Consider the following 15,000-nt stretch of genomic DNA (forward strand, 5'->3'; position numbering starts at 1 on the left):
TGAAAGAGATACCCAGTGGCAAGAATAGACACAGTGTGAACTGATCTCTGAATGAGTCACACTGCATTTCATAAAATCAGTGATAGGGAATATTCACTTTGTTTAGCTAGTCTGTTGCTCCTTGGCTGAACTGACCAAATAGTGTCTTTGATCAAATTGTCCTAAAAAAAAGGAGAAAATATACAGATATAAAATTGTACAAGTAGTTATGTAGGATGTCAAATATATAGCTCAAGATCTTTTACATGACATTACTAACAATCAAATAACATGGCTGGATATTCTATATGAAGACCACAGTGGTAACAATATCAGCTGTATCATGCTTTAGTGACCTAAATGGCCATTAGCTTGAGCTTTTTTCTTTTTCTTATTTTATAGTTGTGTCTGATAAATGTGCCTATTAATGTTTCACGTATGGTTGTAAAGTCTTTAATCCTGAAAATGTGTCGGCAGACTGATAGCTAAGTGTGGGCTCCAGCTTCTGTGTTAGTTTTATGTTTTCATTATAAGGATAGCAGAGAGTTAATATATATTCACTGGTATTGATGTGTTTTAAAGATTTTAGATCATATTTTTCCCATCTAGATATGAACTGATGCCTGGAATATTTACATTGTAAATTAAATGTTTAAATCATATATACTTCAAAGTTTTATTTGGCTAGAAATAATGGATTACCATGATTAGATATCTCATTTTGATCATATTGCTATGCAGCTACAAATTTTTGCTGGCTGTATTGGAAGGATTTTTTTTTTACTATTTTCTTTCACTTTCAGAGCTTTGTATTGATAATCTGATGGCAGACTCAAATATATACTGGCATAATGGAATTTATATGATTTGTTTTCAAAGCATTAATAGATACATGATCTGAAGGGTACCATAAACAAAGTGAGTGCCTACTACTGTTGTACATAATCTTGTTTATTCTATTCATTTAGATGTACTTGAGAAAAAAATCAAATAAGCATGTTTTTTTCCCATATATGAAGGAATCATGGAAGGCATGTCTTTAAAACAATGACAACAGCTTTTACCCATGTCAACTTGAGACATGCACCAGTCACCTTGCACAGTCAGCCACTCAAATGGAATATTAGAAGCATGGGAAACATACAGTTTCCCTGCTCTCTGTGATTTTGGCTGTGGCATATATGATTTTTCAGTTAATGAGGTTAAAAGGACCTTAAGTCAACTGGAGAGGACAGGATCTAATCATTGACTGTGGTCAGGGCCAAACAAGTGAATGGCTGTTTAGTGTAAACAACATAGAGCATGGCTAAACCATGCATGGCAATAATATTTGCTATCAGCCATTTCAGCTTGGTGTGATGTCGCAAATATAAATGTCACCAAGCGTGATTGGTTTAAAGCGACATTTTCCTCATGAAATACTCTATCTACAGATTAGATGACAAATATAACCTAGACTAAGGAATCTCAACCTTTACTATGCCAGACTACCTACAGGTCATGATATATACTGTGTATGACTCACTTATTTGTTAACCCAATGCTGCTGTGAAAATGCTGTGCTCATTTAAATTTTTTTGTGTGAAATGTCTCTGCACATAGATGGCTCTGCTAGTGCTTAGCCACATAGGAGTTAATTAGTTGACCTTGTGACTTCACCTGATTTCACCTTTCCTTGAATTAGCAGGAAAAATATATTTTTTACTAATGCTATGAATATTGATGGTGTTCATTTTATTAGAGACATTATAATTACTTTAATGTTATAAACATTAGTAACAGCAAAATAAGATAATGTAAAATATTTTCATAAATCAAGGAAAAGGGTAAATGGAAGAGACAGGCAGTAATTGTAATTGGCTCATTGGTGACTTAGTATAAGTGCAGCCATCTATGTGGAAAACAATTAAGAAAGTAAATTCACAGTGGGCATGGCATGTACATACATGCCATGCCTGTTGGCATTGACTTAACTTTAGACATGGATGTACTAAAAAAAATATATGTTATTATATAAAAGTATAATGACATGGATCATGAACTCATGATCTATGTTATTCATGGATCATAAACAGTGTCTCCATTCTGAAGTAGTAAAGTTTCATTCTAATAATGATAATGCTGTTTTTTTTTTTTTTTTTTTGTAATGGATAACAAATTGCTTACCATATTTGGAACCCTTCTATAGGAAGAGAGACAGCATGTGACAGATCCACGTGGTTGGAAGCTAAAGAGAGCATTACATGTAATCCTATTTGCAACAGATACCAACTAGCATAATTGCCACCATTCTTTTTCAATACATGTAATAGAGTAATGAGATGTAGTGTGATAGATTTAAGAGAATGAAATGTGAATAGGGAAAAGGAAAAGAAAAAGAAAAACAAGCTTGCAGTCCTGGACAACATGGGTAATGTTTTGGGTAACCTGAGATGACATTGCTGGTAACCACAAACTGGTCTGTGAGGGAGGCTTGACACAGTAACTGTTTGGCGTGTGGAGAAGGCTGGTCTGTCCTTCCCTTCTCTGTGTTCATCTGCTATCTAATTTCTTCTTGAACTGCAAAGAAATTGTGTTTAGTAGAGGAAGGAGATGGTGCTTTGGCCGCAAGAGAATCTCGAGAAGAAGGTAGATGAGAGTTGTGTGTGTGTGTGTGTGTGTAGGATCATGTGCTTGGGAGATTAGTTGGGAGGGGGAGTGAATAAGAGTGTAAAACCTTGTGACGTGGTTATAAGAATGTTCAGGTCCAATCATTGTGATGGAAATTATTCTTTATAATAATTGCTAATCACAGAATAGTTGTTTTACAGTAATGCAGCTATTGCATAATGTACAACACCTTTCATTGTTAAGTATAGAATACAGTTCTAGAGAATGGTAGCAATTTGCTTAGTATAATAACATTTTGGAAAGGAACAAATCTTAATTTTTAAATTAGTTATGTAAAATAGAATTGCCTTGTTGAAGGTAATGTGAACATATGGGAATTTTTTAAAACTTTTAGAGAAGGTACAGTAGGAGGAAACAAATGCAAATATGACTATGAGATATGGGAATGTATCACAGTCATATGGAGAAGTGAGAAGGTGATATTTTTGTGGAAGTGTTTGTCCACATTTTATCTGCTGTAGTGAGTAGATTTTGTTTTGATTCTAAAGGAAGATTTTCTTTTGCAGGACTCGATCAGGCTCCCGGAGTTCCGGTGGTTCCAGCCCAGCAACCATACATGGGCGGGCTCCACACAAGACTGCCACAGTCACTCCGGCCCCTAATAAAGTTACCCCTAAGAGTAGTTCTCTCAACAGGTTCGGATTCCGTAGCAGTGCGCAAGTCAAATCTGGTGATAGCACTGACAGTGTTAATTCCATACTAAGTGATGCGCAGACAATATCTGACTCAAATTCCAATATCTTTGAATTATGTGAAGAGGAAAATGAAAATCTTAAAAGCACAAAGAAAAGTAGTGAAACAGATGTGTGTGACAACAATGACATTCATGTGCAAAATAGGTTAGCGTTGTCCAACACAAAGGTGAATAAGTCTCCTACCCCATACAGTACTCCAAGAGGCACACCAAATCTACAGTCAGGTCGAATTACAGCTTTTACCCGACAGTTACCGAAACCTCAAGTAGTTACTGTTAAGTCATCTGTCAGTCCGAAGCCACAAACTCCACTGTCCTATAGCCCTAGGCCCTACACCCCTAAACCCCACAGTCCTAAAACCCAAAGTCCATTAGTCAGAGACAGAACGAAGAGCCCCTCATTAAGATCTCTTTCCAATACCCCCTCGAAAGCTCCCCTAGAACAAACTCCTAAAGCAAAGCAGCAGTTCTTGAATAGCAGTCACAGGATTCCTCGGGTGTCAAGAGACTCGGAGTCCTCCACCAGGTCGGGGACTGAAGTGGACTCAGGGCTGGGATCCTCGAGCGAAAGCGACAAGATTCGCGGTGAAGGGGAGACAGACACTCTTGGATCCAGTAATGTAGAGAGTACAGAAGATATGTCCGATGCATGGCTTAGAGGGAAGAGGACACAGGTAGATCCAGCTAAGAGGCGGTCAGGTAATATGGAAGTCCATTTTAATGGCACAGGAGAATTTGAATTGAAGAGACGCAGTTTAGAATGTAAAGAATCAAGTCCTTCTGAACCACAACTTTCATCAGTCAAACCAGAGGTTCCCCCGGAAAAGAAATCTGAACCAAGTAAAGAAAAACGTGAAGGCACAATAACCTACAGTATGGCAAGACAGAAGTTTGCTCCATACAGTCGTGGTCGCATTGGCTACGGGTACCAGGGCACTGCTGGAAGGAGCAGTGAAGGTGCTTCATCAAATAATGCTAATAACTCAAGCACAAATGTGACAAAGATCCCTGGAAGCTCAGGTCTAGTCAGAAACCGTGTCGCCATGCTGGAGAAGACTCCTACAAAGACAACTCCACAACCACCAGTGAGAAGAAGCAGTCTGAAGAAACCAGTAATCAGACCCACATCTTTGGAAAAGACACCTATTCTAGTCATGCCTGTCACAGAAAAGACAGTAGAACTTAGTAAGCCTGTGTGTAGAAGGCTGGAATACAGTGAATGCAAGAATGTGAAAAGTGATGCACAAAATGAGATAAGTGGTGAAATACAACAGGGAATAAATCCTAAACTTTCTACCTCACATCCAATGGCTGAAGACATTCTGATTGTGGGTTCAATTGAGGTAGAAACACATACAGACAATAATATCCTTTTAGAAGCTGAAAATCATGGAAGTTATTATGAAAATTCCTATGAAAAAACTCCACTTATAGTCAAGGAAGTACCTTTGAAACATAGTCCAGAAAACAACAAAGCAAATGAGAATAAAGCAGCAAATGATGTTATCGAAAAGGAAAAATTACATGTTGTGACATTTGACGGGGATTCATCTGAGTATTTGTCAGAGACTACTAATGACTACACAGACAGCAGTTTATCTGAGAGAATTGAGGATAGTTGTGACACAGGGGAAATGGTGAATGGGCATTACCTCCAGTCTCCAGATGAGTTTGGAATGAAGATTCTAACTCCTCAGTCTGAGTCATCATTTGAAATACTGGAATCATTAAGTGAAACAGTGGAGTTGAGCACAGAAGAAGCCAGGGATGACTACTCCCTCACAGAACCAGAAATCAGTGAGAGCAAGGCCACGATTCTTGAAATTAAAAGACAGGAGTCAGCTGATGGATTGGCTCCTTCAACTTCTGGTTCAGAGGAGAGAACATCAACTGAAGAATTATCCAAACCTCCCTTGAAGCCAAAACCAAAGCTTCCTTCCGTATCACCAGAAAATCTGACAAACCCAAGTGAAGTAAGTAAGCCATCTTGTGTCCCCACAGATATTCAAATTGCCAAGCCAGAGAGTTCCCAAAAATCACCAGTTGGGTCACCTGTTGACAAGAAGAAACCGGTGGGCATGGGGATGACTTTAGTCAAAGCAACAGACATGAAATCCTCTGTGGATTCCTCTATAGATTCTCCGAAGTCAACCACAGGAAATCCTATGGTGGAATCGTCTGACCGCTCGACGCTTTCTGGGAAATGCACTCCCACCTTAAACTCTGGCAGGGGAGACTTGGATCAAGATTTTCTGATTGATGATGAGATCGCAGATCAACCAGGCCTCATGTTTGGTGGGTCCACAATGGCATCTTCATTCTTCACAGATGATGGAATATTCGATGACTTGACAGCAACCTCTCCAAGTCATGTGCCACTTAAGTCAGGTATGTTTTTCATCACTATTGTATATTGCCCCCATTATTGTTATTTACAATGCAAAATGTTCAACTTTTCTGGAATTTTTTTCTCAGCTGATGAGATTATATTGTAAAAGCTCATACTGAGAGCCCACAATCTGACTTGAACATGCCAATACATCACTAGAGGTTACATATAAAACATCAACATTTTCTTTAATTAAAAATATGTCTATATCTATCTGTATGAAATGTATATCTATCAACATTTTTATATTTGTCCAAATATCACTATATATGTTATGTGTATGTGGATAGGTGATAGATAGATAGACAGATGTAGATATAGACTCAGTGTTCATTGCAGCAAATGTAGAAAAAGATGTAAATGAGAATGAATATCTTCACAGTGCAAGAGATGTATTTGACTAATTTCGACAATATCTTTGTCAGTAATGTACTTCTGATGAACGTGTGGTTGCAACAGGTCAGATACATCTCTCTTGCTGTGGAGATATTAATTTTCAGTCATACCTGTTTTTATGTATATGTAGATATATATAATTAGAAATGTGGATACATGTAATTATATTGATAGATATAGATATATATACAAATAAATATAGAATTTTGTCATTAAGATGATCAAGGTCTTGATATCATAGGATTATGAAATGTAGTGTAATTATAATGTATATATTTGTTAACAGATATCTGATTATTTTGTAGTTGTAAATATAAAACAGTAAAGTGAATGATAGTATAAGCTTAGCATTTTCCATTTATACAAAATATTAGTCATTCTCTTGATAGGGAAACCATCTGTGGACAGTGACTGTCTTTGATTAAAAGTAATGGATATACTGCCTTGAAAGTAGCTTACATTCTCGCTTCTTTTTCCCAAATGGTCAGCTGCAGTAGGTTCGGGAAGGAGTCGTGCCAACAGTGTGGACACAACCTCTAGTCTTGGCGCTGATGACCTCATGCTTGACTTTGACATAGAAGAGGGCAAAGCAGGAGGGTAAGTTTTCTCTCGTTTTCCATGTTGATTGCTGCAAGTTGAGAGTTGATTTGTAGTGATTCCATTGCACTGTGTGAAGAAGGAATGTTGTGTTAGACGTCTGGATAAGCAGTTGTTTCCATTATTGGTGAAGGAAATGATGGATACAAGTGTTTCTTCAATACTATTGCAGCAGGAATGTTTATTTATTTATTCATTATTTGTGTGATAAAAGAGGTAAATATTTGGCGAGCAGACTGGATCAAGCTCTGTCATGTGGAAATTGATAGTGTGCATTACCGTAAAATATGAGATTTTGTCCAGTAACTCCTCGATTTCCTTCACACATTTATTTTGATCATATTCCTGCTGTCTGGTAAAAAGTTTAATAATGTTATGTCTTTTTTTGTTAATTTTGATTTTATTTTCATTTTAAATATGTATATTTGAGTTTTGCATTGTCATTTAAGTCTTTAATATAATTTTATCAAATCCAGTTCATTTATTTTAAGTTTGTCATGTATAGTAAACTGAAAATATTTAAAGTTTCCTCAAATTATTTTCTGCTTCAATATTTTGTTCAGCTATTATTATGAATATGTTTTTTGTTTTGTGTGCATGCAACCTTTGAAATTATTCTTCAGTGCATGATTCTGATTTCATTTGTAAATTATTTGCCTGCGCAACTATGAACATTTGTTTCTTCAAATGCCTTACTCTTTATTTTATATTTTGTGTTATCCTCTCATTAACTTTTTTGTTTGCATGTTTGTCATTAGTTTGTCTAACTGTCAATCTAACAGTTCGTCTAACAGGTCTTCTAACAGTTCGTCCCTCAGTGTTGGCCTCCCTGGATCCCTAACAGGGGCACGTCCAAAAAAGATGCACCTTCGCATTACCATTCCTGGACGCAGGTTGGAATCTCCTGTTATATATATTTATTTGTTTGTGTGTTAGATTATGCCCTTCTTTGGCAGTCAGCTGTATGCCCGGCTTCAGATGATTTCTCTTTGCTTTGATCCGTTTCCTTTTGATTTTATAAATCTTATTTGTGACTTTTATTATTCAGATAGATGTTTTTGATGCAGATTTGTTGCAGCAATATTTCCAATCTACATTTATATTGATATGTGATTACCAGAAGATAGAATTTAGATTGTAACCTGATTTTACAGTATGATATTTTTCCCACTGTACTTACTAGTATATTGAAATAATGTTGAAAGTAAATTGTGGTCTCAACACGTAAGGTTAATCAGGAAAAGTTGCCACCCCCTTCCAGAATTAATGTGTAGGTTACCTGAATTAATCTTAGTATTTTAGATTAACCGTGATCTAATGTAGTAAGGGATAAGTAAGTAGTAACAGTATTTAATTGTAGTTATTTCTATGTCATGTTTTCATTATTGCCCTTTGTAATATACTAAAGCAGATATTTATGTGTGAAGTTTCATATACCCAAGAGATCAGTTAGGGCAAGAATAATGCGCTGTCTTATACTGTTTTATAAACAGGACTTGGAAATATGTTGCAGTACTTGTTTGAATTTTTTTAAAAGTTAGTTAGGTGCTATATGTTTACTCAATAAGATATTTTCAGCAGTTAACATATATCATACTGGCAAATTCTGATTTATAGCCCTAGAATATGGGATGCAACAGATAATTGTGTTCATATATTCTCCTTTCTTTTCATAAAATACAAGACAGCTGAGTTATTATTGCAATTTTTGTGTGTAATGTTGTCCTGAAGAAGAATGTTATGTTTGAAATTTTCAGTTAGCTGTGGCTGGGGCATAAAAAAGAACAAGGCCAAAATCATGTCATTCTTTCTTTTTAACTCTCAGGTGATGATTAACATACCTATGTAGGAAAGGGAAGGTGCTTGTATTCAGTGATTTGTGAATCTGGTTAGCCTGTGGAAGGAGGAAGGATTTTTTTTGATGGTATAAACTGATATTTGAAGATAGTCTGTGTTTTTGGTTCTCCATTTAGTATCTTTGAAATTTGTAAAGAAAGTGTTGAGTTAGAGTTCTGCAGATTTTTAATGAAATGATATACTTTTGTGTGTGTCCCCAAGATATGACGAGGAAGTTCTCAGTCCAGATGCCAGCGAAATCTTCAGCGAATGGACAGCCATGATGGCGGAAGTGAGCAGCTCAGTTGCAGAAAGGTGAGTACATACTTAGTTACTTATGTTACATACTTCTGCATAGTCCTTCAGTCTATTTAGTGGTCTTATTAGTGAATTGCTGTGTTCATAGGATAAAACCCAAAGAAGCTGTTATGTTGATTATTGTATCTTGCTGTTGATGTGTCAAGCTCAATTTTCGTTCACACCGACTGATAAAATACCGTCCCATGAGAAGATAGGTATATAAGTATTTAGTGATTCTTATCGCTTGACAAAATTATAAAGAAAACAGCACTATACTTTGGGAAAAATACAAGAAATGGAACACAAAATTATGACTAACTGCTCAATGACAGAAGACAAAGGAATAAAGGAAGGACACAGAAGGTATAAATGAGTGGAATAAACAGCAATTCCAGGGTGATATTTCCAGAATGTACTGGATGGAGTGTCAGAAAAACCTTGTTATTTTTTTTCTTGTAACATATTCCTATCATTGGCTGTTTTATATATGTATATATGTATATACATATATTATATTATATATATATTATATTTCTGGGAAATATAATATATATATATATATATATATATATATATATATATATATATATATATGTATATATATATTATATTTCCGACAAGTCGTTATAAAATCTCAAGGAAGTAAAACTGCAAACTCAGAGAAGAAAAATAATATAAAAATTCAGGTCTGTTATTGAATTGAGTGTTGAGCTGTGTCATTGAGCCATGGCAACAGGTGATATATGGAAATGTAAGTGCAAGTTGGAACGGAAACCTCACCTGTTCACGTAGACAATTGAGGAGAGAGCTTGAAGTTTTGTTTCTGAACAGTGCCTGTTGAGTGGGTTCATTCGAGGGATTATGTTGTGTGTTGATGGAGAGGAAGCTTTAGTTTTTATCCTTCCATCCTTTTGTTTGTTCTGGTCCTCCATCATCACCATCGCCAATCCTCATCTTCCTCCTCCTCCTCCACTTCCTCATCTTCATCCTCCTCCTCTTCCTCGTTCTTCTCCTCCTCCTCCTCCTCCTCATCATCATCATCATCATCATCATCATCATCATCATCATCATCATCATCATCATCATCATCATCATCATCATCATCATCATCATCATCATCATCATCATATTCATATTCATATTCATATTCATATTCATCATCATCATATTCATCATCATATTCATCATCATCATCATCATCATCATATTCATCATATTCATCATCATATTCATCACCATTACCTGATGATGATATTCATCACTCACCCTCATTCTCACCCTCATCCTTATTCTTCTCCTCTCCCTCAGTTCTGGGTAATTTCTTAGTCTTTTCCTCGCGGCTTCGAACACAGCTTCCCTAGTGTCCGGACGGAGCAGGATATTTTCAAGGTCTCCGTCATTACGCGTTGTTAGCGAAGAATGCAGGAGGACAATAAAGAACGGGAATTGCATTTTAATAAGTTGCAGTAAATAGATTATGTGGTTTTGGCGGTTGTCCCTTGTTTTTGAAGTTGGCGGAAGTGGTGTGTTTAAAAAAGGGGGAGGAGGGAGAGGGAGATGGTAAAACATAACCTGCTCTTTTTGGTTGTTCCAGCGTCTGTATTCTGTTAAGTTGTTTGTTCCATCGTGCTCATGTTCGTGGAAGTTGTTTGTTCCAATGTATGTGTATTTACTTTATTTATTTATTATTTTTTTTTTTATTATTATTCTTTTTTTTTTCTTTTTTTTTTTTTGGGGGGGGGTGCCTTGTTTACCGCGTGGTATCGGTATTCTTTGAACTCGTCTGTTTCGGTTTTGTTCCTTCGAATAGATATTCTTAGAAGTCCGTTGTTAGATCACATCCCCCCCCCCCCTCTCTCTCTCTCTCTCTCTCTCTCTCTCTCTCTCTCTCTCTCTCTCTCTCTCTCTCTCTCTCTCTCTCTCTCTCTCTCTCTCTCTCTCTCTCTCTCTCTCTCTCTCTCTCTCTCTCTCTCTCTCTCTCCCCTCTCCCTCTCCCTCTCCCTCTCCCTCTCCCTCTCCCTCCATCCCTCCCTCCCTCCCTCCCTCCCTTCCTCCCCCTCTCCCTCCCTCACTCCCTCCCTCACTCCCTCCCCCTCTCCCTCCCTCCCTCCCTCCCCCTCTCCCTCCCTCCCTCCCTCCCTCCCTCCCTCCCTCTCTCCCTCTCTCCCCCTCTCCCTCCCTCCCTCCCTCCCTCCCTCCCTCCCTCCCTCTCTCCCTCCTTCTCCCTCCCTCTCTCTCTCCCTCTCTCTCCCTCCCTCTCTCTCTCTCTCTCTCTCTCTCTCTCTCTCTCTCTCTCTCTCTCTCTCTCTCTCTCTCTCTCTCTCTCCCCCCTCCCCCCTTCCCTCCCTCCCTCCCTCCCTCCCTCCCTCCCCTCCCTCCCCCTCTCCCTCCCTCCCTCCCTCCCTCCCTCCCTCCCTCCCTCCCTCCCTCCCTCCCTCCCTCCCTCCCTCCCTCCCTCCCTCCCTCCCTCCAGGTGTCATCCCACCTCGCCCTAGTTCATCGACACATTGAAGAGATTAATGTCATTTTTTTTCCCGTTGCATTGCAAATTGCGGATTATATTCCGATTGGAAGCAACAGTTAAGGTGTCCCGTGCGTTCACCTGTGATTCAACGTCCGGGATGCAAATTGAGATTCATGGCGGTTTAATTCTGAGTTTGAACGGAGATTGGCGCGAAGATGGAGAAGGAATTTTGCTGTACATTTTTTCGTCTTTTCTCACTTACTTTTTTTTATGTGTATATAGTTTTTTTTTGTTTTGTTTTTCTTCGTCTTCATTTTTGGTTGTTGTGGTTATTTTTCTTTCGTGTCTTTATTCTTTATTTTATTTGTTTAGTTTTTGTTTTTCTTTCATTTTTTTCTCATTTTATTTTTTCCCTTCGTTATTCTGCTTTTGTTTGATTGCTCATGCACCCTTCCTTCTCTTCTCCACTTACTTTTTTTTTTTAACACTTCGTCTTGGTCTCAAAACCTTTCGATTTTTTTTTTTGACAAGTCATCGATATCATATCGGCGGGGAAAAAAAAAAAAAACTGTCATTTCACCCATTATCACGATCTTAGAAAGTTTGTGCAAAAAATAACCTCGATGTCGAAGTGACCTGTGCTTTGTGTTTCGGTCATGTAGTTTTTTTTATCATTATTGTTGTTGTTCTTATTTTTTTTATTTGTCATTTATTTATTTATTTGTCATCTATTTATGTATTTGTCATTTAATTATTTGTTTGTCATTTATCTATTTATTTGTCATTTATTTTTTGTTTATTTATTTATTTATTTTTGTGCAACGTGTTGATGCTGGCAAGCGAGAGTTTCCGAATGTGAATGCACTGAACTGAACATTCCTTTGGTTATAGGCCAGCCTCTCTCCCTCTCCCTCCTCCCTTTCCCCTCCTCCTCTTCCCCCCTTTCCCCTCATCCTGTCTTCCTCCTCATCCTCATCCCCTCCCCCTTCTCCTCTTCCTCCCTGCCACCCTCCCCCTCCCCCATTCACATTCTCATTATCATCATATTCATCATCATATTCATATTCATCTTCCTGCTCTTCCTCCTCTTCCTCCTTCCCTCCCCCCCATTTAACTCAACCTCCTCCCCCTCCTCCTACCCCTCCCCCACCCCCTTCCCCCACCTCCTTCCCCTTCCCCTTCCCCCACCCCCTTCCCTTTCCCCACATTCTCCCCCTTTTCCTTCCCCACATCCTCCCCCTTCCCCACCCCCTTCCCCTTCCCCACATCCTCCCCCTTCCCCACCCCCTTCCCCTTCCCCACATCCTCCCCCTTCCCCAACTCCTTCCCCTTCCCCACATCCTCCCCCTTCCCCTTCCCCACATCCTCCCCTTTTCCCACCCCCTTCCCCTTCCCCACATCCTCCCCCTTCCCCACCCCCTTCCCCTTCCCCTTCCCCACATCCTCCCCCCTTCCCCCCTTCCCCCCTTCCCCCCTCCCCCACCATGCACATGTGAAAAAGGACGTGCCTCATTATTTTGAGTGAGTGGTCAGTTTGAGAAGCTGATGCCAGATGCGTTTTTTCCCCCGCTCCTTTTTTCCCCCTTTTTGAATATAGTGTATATATTCAAGTTTTTTTTTTTCTTTTATTTGTTTAAATATTATACTCAGTTGACGTGATTCATTCCTATGTAATGGTAGTTGATAGTTAGATATTAAATGATTCGTTTGCAGCCCTATGGAAGCGTTCGTGAATGAGCAACCGGTGTGAGTGAGCAGCACGGCAAGGAATAGGCAGGAATATAAACAACATTTTATTTACGACAAATTTTACAATAAAATGAAAATACGCATTTAAGTTACGGTGATAGGGACCTCCCAACCTCCACCCATCGTTTTTATTTATATTTATTTATTATCATTATTGTTATTGTTGTTATTATTATTATTATTATTATTATTATTATTATTATTATTATTGTTATTATTTAGTGACAAATATATTTAAGAAACGATACTATACTAAGACAGACACGGAAAAAAGTGAACACAAAATTGATGAACAACCGCCACCCACCAACCCCACTTAACACCCATCCCCCCCCCCCCTCCCCCCCCCCACCAACCCACCAACCCACCCGCCCGCCCGCCCGCCCACCCACAAGAGGAAGTCGCTCTGCAAGACAAGTCGCAACGCCCAGGGAGTAATGCAATGGCAATCAGTCGACGCTTATCAGTCAGAAAGGAAGGATTCGCCGTCGTCATCTCTCGGCAGGCGGCGGAGAGGGAGAGGGAGAGGAGGAAGGGGAGAGGAAGGGGGAGGGGGAGAGGGAGAGGGAAGGAGAGAGAAGGGGGGAGAGGGAGAGGGAGAGGGAGGGGGAGGGGGAAGGGGAGGGGGAGAGGGAGAGAAGGAGGGAGAAAGGGAGAGGGGGAGAGAGAGGGAGAGAGAGAGGGAGAGAGAGAGGGAGATAGAGAGGGAGAGAGAGAGGGAGAGAGAGAGGGAGAGAGAGAGGGAGATAGAGAGGGAGAGAGAGAGGGAGAGAGAGAGGGAGAGAGGGAGAGAGAGAGAGAGAGAGGGAGGAGAGAGAGAGAGAGAGGAGGATAGAGAAGAGAAAGAGAAAGAGAAAGAGAACGAGAAAGAGAAAGAGAAAGAGAAAGAGAAAGAGAAAGAGAAAGAGAGAGGGAGAGGAGGAGGACGGGGAGAGGAGGAGGACGGGGGAGGGGTAGGGGGAGAGGGAGAGGAAGGGGGAGGGGGAGAGGGAGAGGGAGGGAAAGAGAAGGAGGGGGAGAGGGAGGGAAAGAGAAGGAGGGGGAGAGGGAGAGAGAGAGAGAGAGAGATGAAGGGAGAAAGATAATGAGAGAGAGAGGAAAATCTGTGGTCTTTTGGCGTGGATTCACTGGAAGGGGGAAAAGGGGGTGAGGGAGGTTTGTGATCGGTGAGTACCCTTCATCTTCTCTTTCCCTTCCTTCTTTCCCCATTTCCCTTATTTTCCTTCTTTTCTCTTCTTTATCTCCCTCTCTCCCTCCCTCCCTTCATCCATTCCCGTCCTCTCCCTCTCCGTCCCCCTCCCTCTCCCTCTTCCTCCCCCTCCTTCTCCCTCTCCCTCTCCCCCTCCGTTCCTACTGCTCCTCCTCCCTCCCTCCCGTATTCCCTTCCTCCCTCTCCCCCTCATTCCCTCCCCCAACCCTTCCTCCTTTCCCCCCCTCCCCCTCCCCCGAGTTACCGGTGGCCGTGTCGGTGGCTGCGAGAGCGAGTGACGTCAGTCGTACATGAACGTTGGTCGTGTGCAGAGCCGGTCGCGTTTCCCCTGCGCGCGCTCGTCATCAGTCGACGCTCGCTTCCCGGGGCTTCCTGGGGCTTCCTGGGACTTCGTGGCTTCGATGGCCCTCTGAGTCGACGGTGTGTGTTCGTTTGTGCGTGTGCGTGGGGCGAGTTCCCGTCCTCGTGCGGCATGTGTGGCGAGGAAGTGTGCTTCCGACGGAGCAGTTGCGAGTGCTGTCGGGTTGCAGGACTCCCTCTCTTCCTTCTCCTCTTCCCCATCCTCTTCCCCATCTTCGTCCTCTCCTCTCGCCTCCAAGTCTTTTTCTCCTCCTCTTCCCCATCCTTCTCCTCGTCCTCCTCCCGGGCGCTGCAGCTTTCCTCCCACCTCGCGTGGGTCCGAGGGCGGGAAGGGGCGTTGCTCCGCTTCCCCTTTT

The 15,000-nt window shown here is 40.8% G+C and overlaps 1 protein-coding gene across 8 annotated transcripts in view; it reads left to right on the forward strand.

Annotated features, from left to right (window-relative positions):
• Window positions 1-15,000, forward strand: part of LOC125036875 (mucin-3A-like) — a 186,939-nt gene that overhangs the window by 130,817 nt on the left and 41,122 nt on the right. For 5 of the 8 annotated variants that reach the window (XM_047629801.1, XM_047629793.1, XM_047629799.1 and 2 more), the window contains 4 exons: window positions 3,156-5,731; window positions 6,617-6,725; window positions 7,508-7,618; window positions 8,784-8,876. In XM_047629801.1, coding sequence (XP_047485757.1) covers window positions 3,156-5,731; window positions 6,617-6,725; window positions 7,508-7,618; window positions 8,784-8,876 — 2,889 coding nt within the window. The remainder of the gene's footprint in view (window positions 1-3,155; window positions 5,732-6,616; window positions 6,726-7,507; window positions 7,619-8,783; window positions 8,877-15,000) is intronic. The other 3 variants (XM_047629794.1, XM_047629795.1, XM_047629797.1) reach the window with 3 other exon arrangements.

The sequence above is a fragment of the Penaeus chinensis genome, chromosome 22, assembly GCF_019202785.1.
Source record: "Penaeus chinensis breed Huanghai No. 1 chromosome 22, ASM1920278v2, whole genome shotgun sequence".
Taxonomy (NCBI): Eukaryota; Metazoa; Arthropoda; class Malacostraca; order Decapoda; family Penaeidae; genus Penaeus; species Penaeus chinensis.